At 33.7% G+C, this 14,478-nt stretch overlaps 1 protein-coding gene across 4 annotated transcripts in view; it reads right to left on the bottom strand.

Moving 5' to 3' along the window:
- LUZP2 (leucine zipper protein 2) overlaps window positions 1-14,478 on the bottom strand; it is a 580,317-nt gene that overhangs the window by 21,068 nt on the left and 544,771 nt on the right. For all 4 annotated transcript variants that reach the window (XM_009007842.4, XM_078339265.1, XM_002755108.7 and 1 more), the window contains one exon: window positions 7,791-7,883. In XM_009007842.4, coding sequence (XP_009006090.1) covers window positions 7,791-7,883 — 93 coding nt within the window. The remainder of the gene's footprint in view (window positions 1-7,790; window positions 7,884-14,478) is intronic.

Genomic DNA, 14,478 nt, shown 5'->3' with positions numbered 1-14,478 from the left:
AATGGCAGGAGTGGGATACTCAAGGGAGGCACGTTCTGACATCAATGTCCCCCAAACAGGTGCCTCTGGGCAAGTCACATTCCCTCCCTGAACCTTAATTTATAATACAGATATTTTTTATAGCCTTTGCCCTCAAATTGCTTATTACCTAATTCAGAATGAGAAACTTACATAAATAATTAAAATACAAGGTGTACTGTGATAATGGACAAAATACATTCATATACCAAAGACAATGGGAACCCAGAGAAGAAAGTCCTTATGTGTCTGACAGGTAAATGGGAGAGGTGAAATAATGATTTATCAGATTAACCTTTGTGCTTGCATGTCGTTGTTTGGGCAATGATTTTTTAAAATAAATATTAACATTGTTACTGGGTTATTTTTATTTACCATATTAATAGATTAACCATATTTCTTAAGCTTTCTATACTATTTATGGAAATAAATCAAATTAGATTAACATGTTTGCATGCTTAAATTAGGGTATTCTAGAAAAGTAAACAAGAGATTTATATGAATAAAATATAACATTTTTCCAAAGACCACTGGAAACTACCTATCATGCCTACACTATTTGGAGGTAGTCCTGCACTATTTGGAGGTACTCCTGCTTCTTCTTGAAAAAATACCAGAGTAGGACAATAAAAAATGCTTCTAATGAAGCCAACCTCTTCAGATGGTCTGATGGAATGTAGCCCAGAATGGCAATAGTGTGTGGTCTCTCAGTCCAATTACAGCAGGGCATACCTTGCCTAGAAAATTATGTTAACCAAGCATCGGATCTACCAACCATTCATCCAAACCATCAAATGCCACAAAATGCATATTGGATATAATAGCAAACTAGGATTTATTATATCTCAGCCAAAATTGTTTTAACATGAAAAAGCTGGCATAATTTTCTACTTGCAGCTCTAGAATTTATTTTCTGCATGTTTTCTCTTCTCATTTCCCTAGGCAATATTTTTCTGTTAAATAGACTCCCTTTGGTAAGGGGCTTGCAAGCAAATGTAATGGCAGGAAATTGAGCTAGTGCACCGAGTGCTAAACATAAGCCATCCTTGTTTTTCATTTCCTCAGCACAGTAAGAAAAATTAAATGTTTCCTACTCATAGGAGTCAGAAATGTTGCAAAAACACATTTACATTGAGCATTAACTCTTAATCCCTAAATGAAAATTAAAATGCAATGTTCAATATCTTTAATTCTTGATATGCTATTAAACAATATGAGGCACATTTGCAAGCTGCAGGAAAATGGGATGGAGTAGCTATATACTTTGCTTTCTCAATGTGACTCCAGTATTATCATTTAAACAAAGCAGCAGCTTTTAGAGTAACTTGAACATACTCGAAACTAATAGTCGAATATGCTACTAAGAATTTAGTGATCCATTTGAAGTATTTTAAGTCTTCTTTAAAAAGGACCAAGGAATCCAAGGGCCATTTCCTAAATGACCCTGCCTGGTTTACAGAGGGCATAGGCAGGAAATGGAAGAAACCAACAACGATATCTAAAAATCAGCATATTTTATAGTTCCACCTTTGATTCTTGGGCAATAGAATATTTTGAAACTTTGAGTATTAAAACATCAGAGCTGCTTCTGAGAAGAAATTAATAAGAATATCGATTATATGCTTGAACGTATTTAATATCTATATATTTATATAATCATAATAAACCTGCAATAAATGAATAACAAAGTTTCTCAAAGTGTTTAACATGGAATATTGACTGAAGAAAATCTATGTGGGATTACTACAATAATACACACTCCTGGGCTCTGTTCCAGACCAACTGATTAATAATATATGGGAATGGATCTTGAGTATAAGCAGTTTTACCAGTTGACTTGGTGATTCCTAGTATGCTAAAATTTTTAGAATATTGATCTACCTTATATTGATAAGGGATTTGAATAACAAAGTCCCTTCCCAGAGGACAATGGTTAGGAAACAGCAAAGTCAGTATCCAAATCTAGGTTTTATGTAGTTTCCATCCTTTCTCTTCTATGTTATTCAGTCTCGGGTATGACCAAAAGGAATCAAAATGCATAATATTTGTTATCTATTTACTGAGAGACTGCATGTATTTCTATCAGTTGTTAGTGAGGTTGTTGATAATTATAGAATCCTAAAATGTAAAGAGATGCTAACATGATCAGTCTAATGTCTCAATTCCTGACTATATTCCAGAATGGCTGTTTTTCATTACTCTATCATATATTATAGTACTTTCGCCAACTGCTAATTCCAGTTTCAGATCCTTTTCATTAGAAGTTCAATTTTATATTTGACTATAATTTTATTCTTCTTATAGCTATTTTTCCTAGCTGCATCAGTTTCTGCTGTGTAAAGCAGCACTGAAGAAGGCTACCCTCTATTTCAAATGATAGTATTTAGAGTTGCTTTGGTCATATTTTTAGTTTTTTCATTTGATAAATTGATTAAAGTACTTAATCTGAAAATATTTATTGAGGTTTTGTGTGAGAGGCATAGCTTTGCATAAGGGAATGAAAGGTAATAATTATTGAGAGCTTGCTACACTAGTCATAGCTAATTGTTAAGCTGGGCTATCTCACTAGATCCTTTGAACAAGTTATATTAACCAACAGACATTTATCTCTCTTTTTCAGAAGAAGAAAAAGTGTCTCAAAAGGGTTTAATATGATTACACAGCTAGAAACTGATTGTAACATAAATAAACATAAACCTTCCATTCTAACTTATTCTTCAACCTTCTACCTCAAGTGTTAGAAAACATTTTCCATTTTTCATTGTTGAATTTCAAAGTGTTATTTCTAAAATAAGACAGAATTTATCAGTCTAGACTGATAAGCAAAATTATATAAGAGATTTGTCTCCTTTATTCTGGATGTAGCATCATAACTGTTTAAAATCAACATTGCAACTACCTATAGGTAATGTGCATATCTCATCACAGTTTGACTCAAGAGCTCATAGTCACTTAAAACTTCTCAATCTGATAGAAGATCTATATACAAAAAATTGCTTGCATTTATATATACTAGCAATTAACAACTGGAAATGCAATTAAAATACTCCACTTGCAATAGTATGAAAAAGAAAAGTACTTAGCAATAAGAAAGGCAAAATAAATGCAAGACTGGCACACTTAATAGCTGTAAAACAATGCTGAAAGAAATTTTAAAAGACTTAAGTAAATGGAGAGACATTCCATGTTTATGGATTGAAAAACAAATCAGTATTATTAAGTTGACATTTCTCTCCAATTGATCTATATATAAAATGTAATATCTATCAAAAATATAGCAAGATTATTTTAATTGACAGACTGATCTTATTATTTACAAAAAAATATAATACACTCAGAATAGCCAAAACAATCTTGAAAAGGAACAACAGAATCACAGTCCTTTAACATGTAGACTTCAAACCTTATTGTAAAGCTATAGTAATCAAGGCATACCTGTATAAAAACATCTCATGTTTTTAATCTCATCCCATAAATATACACATGTACTATGTAATCACAAAATCTAAAAATTAAAAATAAAACAAGAAAATATGGTACTAACATAGGGATAAGTAAAAAATTGAAAGTTGAGAAATAAACTCATGTTTGTGGTCAGTTATTTTTTACAAATGTGCTAAAGAAGTTCAATAAGAACAATATATCATTTAAAAATGTGTTATAAAGACTGGGATTACTGAATAGCAACATGCAAATAACCTTACCTAACGACACACACACACACACACACACACACACACTTGAAATAGATTGTAGATCTAGATTTAAGAAATAAAAGCAACATATAAGAAACCATGAGAAAAAAAAACAATGTGTTTAGAACAGGTAAATGATATATCAAAAGCATGAAAAATAAAATGCTGAGTTGAACTTTATTAAAATTAAAAGCTTCTGTATTTCAGAAGACACAAATTAGGAGTTCAGGTTCTGCTCTGACACATAAAGGTCTGGAAGTCTCTACTTCCACCTTCGCAACAAGCAAAAGACTGAACAGACTGATAATCAATAACTGTTTTTAGATGTATCAAATAATTGATGTTACAGAAAAACTACCACCTCCAACTGGAGCGACAGTGAACACAGAGAACACAGACAAGCTACCTAAGTGAAAGCTGCTGAAGCTAGTAGTTGATGGGAATACTTATGTAATACCTTTAATAACTTTTTGGAGGCTAAGTGTGGACTACAATGACGTATAAAATCTCCTGGAGGCTTAAGCTACAGTAGGGTGAGACCTCACCACTGTGAATTTTACTTGTATGAGCACCATGAGGTTTTAATGGTGAAGATGGGAGAACAGGAAAGTTCCACTTGTGTTTGTTCAGAGGGGGAAAGAAAGTAATCATTTTTCAATGTAAGCATAAACTTACCATCAAACCCTATGTCTAGGTATCTACCCAACAGAGATGAAAACACAGCCATACAAAGTGGTTTATGCAAATGTTCATAGCATCATTTCTCATAACAGCTCCAAATTAAAAATAATCCAAAAGATATCAACTGGTGAATGGATAAAGAAATGTGGTACAGGCCGGGCGTGGTGGCTCAAGCCTGTAATATCAGCACTTTGGGAGGCCGAGACGGGTGGATCACGAGGTCGAGAGATCGAGACCATTCCTGGTCAACATGGTGAAACCCCGTCTCTTCTAAAGATACAAAAAATTAGCTGGGCATGGTGGCGCGTGCCTGTAATCCCAGCTACTCGGGAGGCTGAGGCAGGAGAATTGCCTGAGCCCAGGAGGCAGAGGTTGGGGTGAGCCGAGATGGCGCCATTGCACTTCAGCCTGGGTAACAAGAGCGAAACTCTGTCTCAAAAAAAAAAAAAAAAAGAAAAAGAAATGTGGTACAACATACAATGAAATGTTTTTCAGCAGTAAAAAGGTACAAACAAATACAAAAAGAAACTATGTTTATAGTTGCCTAAGGCTGAGGGTGGGGACAAGGTCTCATTAAAAATAAAAATTAAAAAAGTAACATAAAAGCATGTGGGATCATATTAGGGAGATGAAAATTTTCCAAAGATGGCTTACAGTACTGACTGCCCAACTCAGTAAATGTAACGAATTATTGAAACATACACTTAAAGGAGTGATTTTTTATGTCATGTAAATTATATCTGAATAAAGCTATTTTAAAAATTGTATTTTTCAAAAATAATTAGCTTTATTGTGCCTTTTTGCTGATTCTAATTATTAACATAGCACCAATCTCTTCTGTTCAGAAGCAAATAGGAAAAAGTTAACCGACCAAAAATAACTCCTACTCTAGTTTTCTTTCTTGATAATTATAATTATTTTAGCCAATAAAACATATATTTAGGGCCAATTATTTCTGTTATTGCCTAAATTCCTGTTCCTATTTAATCTCACTTTAATTATTTTTAAAATTTTCTAATTCAGCAATTTTGGGATTTCTGAATCCATTACAGCAGAAAATCAAATTATAACAAGAAATAAGAATAAAGTTACTATCAATTTTATTAAGGGCATTAAAAACAAAGTTAAACTACATTATAACCTACTTTCTTTCATCAGATACAACTAAATAGCATTCATTGAATAACTGATTAAAGTCATATAAAGGCTTATGTTAAGTTCTAAAACCCACACAAAAATAGACAAAATATAAAGGTAGAAATGTGATAATTTTATTTTGTGTTTTTAAAAAATGAAATTATATTCTGATTTCTTAGTTGGGCATTCAATAAAGCAACCCAAATTGGAGCTTAAGTCTCTAGGTTGGTAGAGTCAGTATTTTTATATTGCTACATTAAAATTGAAGCAATACATTTCAAAATATTTAATGCAAATCAGATTATTGCTAAATTTAGACAAGGCAGGGAACAAACTCTCTCTAATTTTATTTATTGAAAATATCCAGATTAGTTGCTCAGAATCTGAATTTCTAAAAGCTTCCAAGATGGTTCTTATAAATGGGAAATGTATTATTAGTGAAAAATGACATATACATTTGAAACACCTGGAGGAATTACAAAATTAATACAACTCACGTCTAGATGTTACCCATTGAGGTACTGAGGTAGTTTTTCTGGAATGGGTTGTGGGCATCAGTATTTTGTTGATACTATTCTGAACAGAGCTATGAAGTACTGGTTGAGAACCTGAAAACTGATGTTCATCAATGTCCCCCTAATTCCTGTTACTCCCACCTGATTTATGTCACTCATTGTATTACTTTCCTCATTTTTATCTATAATTGAATCTGCAGGCTGTAAATATGGAGCACTTTTTGTACTAAAAGGAGTAGCTTCTTAGGAGAAGAGACTCCAATAATAAAAGTGTAGAGAACAGAAGTCAGGTTAGTGAAAGTACATTTATGTTTGTGCCGGTGGAGGCAGCTTATAGAAGAACTCCAGATCCAGATTGAAACCAGAACAAGTATGCTTCTGGAATTTACTGAGGACAGAAGAATTATCACTGACAAAGAGAACAACAAAAGTAGGAGAGAGAAACAAAAACATATGAATAAAACAATGTATGATCTTAAGCAGACTTCAGTTAAGAAAAGTAGACCAGAACGTTGTTTTGGGGAAACAAACCACACATAAATTTTCTATTTTGCCTTCAATAAGAGCATGTATTTATGTAGTTTCAAAAATATATATCAAGAAATAAAAACATCACCCTTAAAACTAATACCATGGTCTTATCACTCGACTGAATACAAACATTTGAAAACCTGTACTAGCTCCCTCGTACAAATCAAACTCCTTAGCTTGGTAATACGGGGCCCTCACTCTCTAGTCTTCAATGATTGTTGCAGTAGGCACACATCCCATCACTTTGTGTACTATGTTTTTTAGCCATACTGCTGTGATATTTTCCTGTCTCTGCAAATTTGCTCACACTCTCAAAGACGTATCCATTCTTCAAACTACAGTAAAAATCTTCCTTCCTGCTCAAAGGCTTTTTGACTCTCTCCTCCGTTGGAAATAAATTTCAAGCATTTAATTTACACTTCTTAAAAACTTTATGCTCTAAATTGTACAGTTTGGGTGCACGTTTAAATACACAAAGACTTGAAGGAAAAAATGTTGAATAATTCATTTTTCTAAACACTTTCGCAGCCAGCAGAAAAAAAAGGGATTACTTATTTAACTTATTTTTCTATTCTTCCTTATCATTATTATGTATTTTTAGCTGCAGCCTGATTTTTTTCAAGCATAAATAGTTTCATCAGACACTTTTCAATTTTGATTGAAGCCTAATTTTGAATCTATTCGACACAGTTGTTGTCATTTGCTGGGTCTCAAATCCAAATGTAATAGATCCAAAAGTTTAATTTTGCCAAAGTTCAAAAAGAAATAAAACTCCATTGCACTATCAATGAGTGAAAAGACTCAAATTCCATATTTCCTATTATTTGAAGTAAATGAATCTCTCTTCCTCTACCATGGAACCTCTGTATGCTGAGTTTATTTGCTTTACATGGAGAAATACATCCTATAAGGATTTTGTTGGTTTTTGCTTTTTACATTTTATCAGCTTTCTGTCATATCGCTGTGGGAATGACCACCCTGCTTAGCCTGTAGTCATCCACTTACCTCTCTAACAACTCATAATCACAGTTGTCTTAAGAATGTGGTTGTAATGCTTAATGGAACTCTTAGCTGATTCACACCAGAAGAACCTTAGATAGTATATGTTACATATAAGAAGAAAGTTTCATGGTGGCATGAATCAGAATTGTTAAAATGCTTACGCTTTGTTCTCATGTCTAATACTGTAAAAACCATCTTAACTTTTTCTTACATCTTGAGAGCCACAGGCAACGGTACTTGGATTTCCTTCCTTTGTGGACTCAGCTTGAGAGCTTTCATTGTTTCCAGAAGCACTTTGTTGAGGCTTAGAAGAGATGGAGAGAGATAGAAAGAAAAAACCCATTAAATATAAGAGAAATAGTTTCAACAAATAGAGATCCAAATCATTATTGTAACACCATATAATATAGCAACACTGCAATCAAAATAAAAGAATAAAATGAAAATTTGTATATTTCAGAAACCATAAAATATACCATAAAAAAACATAAAATTCTTAACTTTGAAATTGAATAAATTCTGTTTAATTTTGCATTAGTGATGTCCACTGGAATTATTTTCTTACTAAAAAAACTTATGTCTTCCATAACAAGATGTTATTTTAAGGATGCTACTCCCTCACAAAGTATATATGCTGTCCTTTCTTTTTATTTAATTTCCAGTATGTAAGAAATAATAACCTCATTTTCTCAATAGAAAGAAAATGCTTTGTAAAACTTCATAATTTACATAGTGGATAAAATTTACTCCAGTGATTTACTAACCAATAAAATTCTCCTTTATATTTCTGGAAACCCTAAATATTATTCTAGGATTCAGCTCTCTAGAAATACAACTGAAAGAAAAAGAAAAAAAAAAAGAAAGAAAAGAAAAACGGAAAACCTGTTTTTTAGTTCTGGTGAGAGAAGGGTATGCCTTAATTGATGTAAATAAATACCACTACAGGTAAGTTTAAGATTATCCATTCAAATGTGTATATATTTCTTGGGCAGAGCTGACATGAATAGTGTCACACTCAGCTCCTCAATCCATGAGGCTACTGTTGTAGGGCACACAAAAGTATGCTAGTAAATGCTAATTTGCCTGAGTGTGAGACTTTGATCACACTACATCACAGGGGAGGAAGAAATGAGGTTTCTAACCACTAGGGGTCTAGGAAAACGAAGACATGTTCTGGTCAGAGTATTCAAATCTCTCCCAGGTTTCTTTCATCTGTACACTTTCTACACAGCACTCTCCTGGTTTTTCGCAGACAAGTACATTCTTTAGCAGAACATTTTTACAAAAACAATATCTTTATAAAACTAAAATCCAAGAATAAAGTTGATAGAATATTAAATGTAAAAAATAACATGAATAAGGCAACTAGAATATGAGAAAAACAATAGAAAATAAAGTAACTAAGTTCACTAAAACTGATCCTATATAAAGTCAGCCAAACGCTGAGCTCTTGGTATAACAATCAATTAATAAATAAAAAGTAAAAACATTCTTCTTTATTTATACTTGAAGTTTAACTTCATTGGCTGAAGTCCTGAAGGCATTTAGTTTTCCAACTCCCATACTCCCTTTTTCTTCCCTGTCTTTCCTTTGTTTAGGAATCCTACCTCTGACCTCTCTGCTATCTTCTCCAGGAATTAAAAAAAAAAAAAATTAAGAAAATAAAAGTTCTTCTTTCTAATCCTATTAAATGTGTTCAATAAGCTTTGGAGTTGGCCTTAAATCAAGCCAATGAACAATTCAGTGTTCTGTGTCAGATGCTTTTGGTAAATACGAAGATGACAAAGGTAGCATTTGGGTTGTCACAAAAATCATATAATCTGTTATTCACATAAATAACTCTAATATAAAGCTTATTAAGTACAAGGAGGCAGAACAGACTTGCATATATTTTAAAAGAATGATGGTCAATTATATTTGGAACAATAAGAAAAGTCCTAGTGAAGAGGGTTTTTGTTTTTGTTTTTTTGAGACAGTCTTGATCTGTCGCCAGGCGCCAGACTGGAGTGCACTGGTGCGATCTTGGCTCACTGCAACCTCCACCTCCTGGGTTCAAGCAACTCTCCTGCCTCAGCCTCCTGAGTAGCTGGGACTACAGACGTGCACCACCATGCCCAGCTAATTTTGTATTTTAGTAGAGACAGGGTTTCACCATGTTGGCCAGGATGGTCTTGATCTCTTGACCTCATGATCTGCCCGCCTCGGCCTCCCAAAGTGCTTGGATTACAGGCGTGAGCCACCAAGCCCAGCCGAAAAGGGTTATTTTTTGAAGTGGTTTACTGAATAACTATGGCAAAAATGAGGGAGGACCATCCAAGTGAAGGAAAACATTTAAGCAAAGAAACAGAACAATGAGACTCAGTTGGTCTGTAGGGTAGGAGGAGGAATAAGCATGAATAAAAATACTACGAAGTGTTGAGCAGATCCCAAAACTCAGCTACAAAATTTGTGCTTAATTTAGCAGCCAAAGGGGGATGGGTGCAGTGCCTCAGGCCTGTATTTCCAGCAGGAGGATCTCCTGAGGTCAGGAGTGCAAGACCAGCCCAGACAACATCATGAGTCTCCTGTCTCTACAGGTTTTTTTTTTTTTTTTTTTTTTTTTTTTGTAGTGTGGTAATTTACACCTATAATTCTAGCTACTGAGGAAGCTGAGGCTGGAAGATGGCTTGAGTTCAGAAATTCTAAGCTGCAGGGAACTGTGATTGTGTCACTGTGCTCTGGCCTGGGATAAACTCTAACATAAAGAAAAAAAATTACCCAAGGGGGAGTCCCTTGCATATTTCAAATCAGAGGTGTGATATGGCTAGAGCCCCCATCAGCAGGATATGGCAGTACATCGGCAAAAGTAAAACAGAAGAAAATGAGAGTGGGGAAACTACTACAGATGCAATTTAAATGACCAGGTATATGGCAGCAACAGCTGAACTGAGATGTCAATCCTGGTGAAGAGATTACATAGTAATTGTATGTTCTGAACAAGGGTTAGAATCTATGCCATTTGAAGAATCTAAATAAATATAAAAACTTGAAGAAAAGGCAGGTTTTTAGCAAGAAGGGCAATCTTATATTTTTAATTGAGAGTTTAAAGCACTTGCAACTCCTAAATAGGTAAATATTATTGGATATCAATGTTAAAAACAATACCATTCTTAACAAGGGTCAAAACAGCTATTTATTGTAGCTAAGATCTACTGAACATCCACCACCTGTCTTCCTGCAATCACCAACTTACAGAAGCTTTGAGGACACAGGTTAAAAAGAACAAGGGTAATAACTAAACACTAACAATCTCACCTGGCAATCACAGCAAGAACCACAGCTGTAAAATCATGAAGAATGGATTAAATCACACTAACAGGGAAGGGAAAATTTCAGTGTATTTTGTTTCTAAACAATCAGATGACAGAATAAATAGTCCCAGAATTTCCTTGTAAATTTCTTTTAACATATAGTGGCATTAAATAAAATACATCCATTATTCTAGCAATATCTACTTTTATTTCTGTTACCCTCCCGGTCTTTGTTAATATCCACACGCAGGAATATCTTACACAGTCACAATTATTGTGCCCATGCCATTTTTATTTTGCTTTTACACATAATATAGAATGATGCTACATATGGTTTGTATCTATACTTTACGGGTCTAAAAAATTTTAAGGTGGTTTTTAAAAATGCATATTATTAGTTAACAATTTTGGAAGTTTTCAATTTTGAGTTATATAGACAATATTTTGGTGAACATTAACCTTCTTGGTACCAGCCTGCATAACTCATTTCATTCTAATCACTGATTCAAACATCAGGCTGTCATAGGCTCAGAGCTTCTTAAAGGAAGATATCACGTGTTATTCATAATTTCATCCTTGGAAGCTAGTACATATGTTTCATTCACAAGTTTTTGTTTCCTTCTTTTTCTTTTTCACCATTTACTTATGATATGGTCACATACATAATCAAAGTTAGGTCATTAGAAGCCTTGGACTTTAGTTGACCCAATTCAAGACAGGCTACCAATGGTTAGATGTTCATTTCAGCAGGGTATCTTATACAAGTTGTTTCTACAGTAAAACCATTTTTGTAGTTCACGTATCCCAACCTACTGAAGCAACCTTTATTTCTGCCTATGTCCAGGCTTATCTCTCCCATCTTCTTCCTGATACTATGAGTTATGATGGTCAACCAAGAAATGCCCTTTACTAAAATTGGTAAAGACCAGTATTTTTTGCATGTATCCAGGAAGGCCTGTGTGATACAGGGAATCAAACCAATAAAGTGAAACTGACAACACAAGTTCTGGGATAGTATTTTACCATAGAAACTACCAGAAGGAAAACCTAAATCAGTTAGGAAAGCTCAAAAGAGTAATTACAGGCTCACCAATGATGAAAGTTTTATTTTAGCGTGGGTATTCAATAAATTCCTAAAAATGCAACTATGTAGCAGATGGATCCTTTTCATGCTTGCTTAATTACATTTTCTCATGCAAATATTGTGCATTTATTAAAATGTGCCCAGATTTTGAAGGTAAGGCTGAGGCAAAGAATATATTGAAAATAAATTAATTATCATTTACCTATAATTTATAATTGTGCGTCTTTGATATTTTAGATAGAAGATAAAAGGGGCTTCATTCACTATTAAGTTAACAAAGAGCAAAAAGAAAAGAATGACAGTGTAAGCTTCCACTTCCATGAATTAACGAAAGGCTGCTCTTGTGCTCTTCTATCAGATAATTGGGTTGTCTGGTTTATTACCTCTTTTAATTAATACTAAAGTTATCTCACTTAATTTTACTTTAAAATATGTACATACACTACTTTTAAAAATAGAAAGAAAATATATATTTCTTCATCAGTGTGAGCACCAAAGCATAAAGGTCAATTTTTAATATACAAAAACATAATAATTAATTAATGAACTGCCTGCTTTCAAAAATAATAAATGTCATTCTTCATACATGGACTTTGCTGTCAGTGAGATGGCTCCTTGTGGAAAGAAGCCTTATTGAATCTGATGAATTAACACCAGATTGAGAACGGAATTCAGGGAAAGATAATGTATTTTGAAGTCAAAGGAATGTGGATTTCCATTCTGGATTAGTACTTAAATAAAATGGGCCTCAGTCTGTATATATATATATATATACAGACTGTGTGTGTGTGTGTGTGTGTTATATATGTGTATATATGTATATATAACACACACACACACAAGGATATCCTTAATATACATCTTTATACATCTATCCTTAATTACAAGGAGATATACATAGATATATCTATGTATATCTATATATATATGTAGATCTCCTTGTAATTAAGGGTATATATACATATATTTATATGTATAACCTTAATTACAAGGGTATATGTAATAGAGGGTATATATACATATATATTTATATGTATATATTTAGATACATATATATATATGTACAAGATATATATAAGAACCTGTTTTCTGCAGTTCTGTCACATGAAATAAAAAGTACCTAAGTTGCCATATGGTTTTTGTTTTTGTTGTTGTCATTTAATTGTTTGTTTTTAGGAAGGAAGAAATTGAATATGAAGTAGTGTTTGGCATCTGTTACATAGCTATTTCTTGAAGATGTATGATATACTTGACTCTTACTCTGGGGATGTGTGGGTTAAGAGATTGACCACTGTAGTAGGCTAAATCATAGAGTGTGAAGGCCCCCAGAAGATATATCAATGTTCTACTTTATATGGCAAAGGGTTTGATGACATTAAGGCTATTAAGATGTGTAAATTACCCCGTGTATTAGTCAACTTGGTCTACCACAGAAAAATCAGACTGTGTGGCTTAAAACAACAGAAATCTATTTTCTCCAAGATCTGAAATCTAGAAATCCCAAATTAAGGTCTAGCAGGGTCAGTTTCTTAGGAAGATTCTTCACTGAGGTTACAGATGGCCTATCCCCACAGCACAGAGGAAATAAGCTCTCTGGTTTAGTTTCATATAAGAACACTAATTCTGCCAGATCATGGTCCCACCATTATGACTTCATTTAACCTTAATTACTTTCAGAAAGGCCCTATAATATGGTATTTAGAGCTTCAACATATCAATTTTGGGAGAAGAGATTTCAGTCCATTGCACCCTGGATTATGATGTTGGCCCTAAATGCTAGCACAAGTGTCCTTCTAAGATAGGAGAAGAGGGAGATTTCACACAGACACATGGAATAAAAGGTAAGTTGGTAATGGGACAGATATAGAACTGATGCAGCCACAAGCCCAGCTATCCCCAGACACCACCAGAACCTGGGAGAGTCACAGAATGAATCCTCACCTAGGACCCCTAAAGGAAATATAGTCCTGCCAGATTTCTGATTTCTAGGCTTCAGATAGGTGAGAGAATATATTTCTCTTGTTTTAAGTCCACAAGTTTGTGGTATTTGCTACAACAGCAATAGGAAACTAAAACAACCACTTCTACCATTAATTTAGAATGTACTAGAGACTCATATTTTTAGGTCTTGATTTTATTTCATAATCCTATGCAAGGCAAAATAATTTAACATTCCCTCATTAAAATATCCAAAGCTTTCTCTTATCTTTTCTAATAAAAAGTCAAACATTCTATTAAAAAAACACATGCACACATATGTTAATTGTGGCATGGTTTACAATAGCAGAGACTTGGAACCAACTCAAATGCCCATCAATGATAGACTGGATAAGGAAAATGTGGCACATATACACCATGGAATACTATGCAGCCATAAAAATGGATGAGTTCATGTCCTTTGCAGGGACATGAATGAAGCTGGAAACCATCATTCTTAGCAAACTGACACAAGAACAGAAAACCAAACACTCATAAGTGGGTGCTGAACAATGAGAACACATGGACACAGGGAGGGGAACATCACA

This window comes from Callithrix jacchus, chromosome 10 (assembly GCF_049354715.1).
Source record: "Callithrix jacchus isolate 240 chromosome 10, calJac240_pri, whole genome shotgun sequence".
Taxonomy (NCBI): Eukaryota; Metazoa; Chordata; class Mammalia; order Primates; family Cebidae; genus Callithrix; species Callithrix jacchus.
Note: the sequence above shows the minus strand (reverse complement) of the source record. Positions and strands in the feature narration are given on the sequence as shown.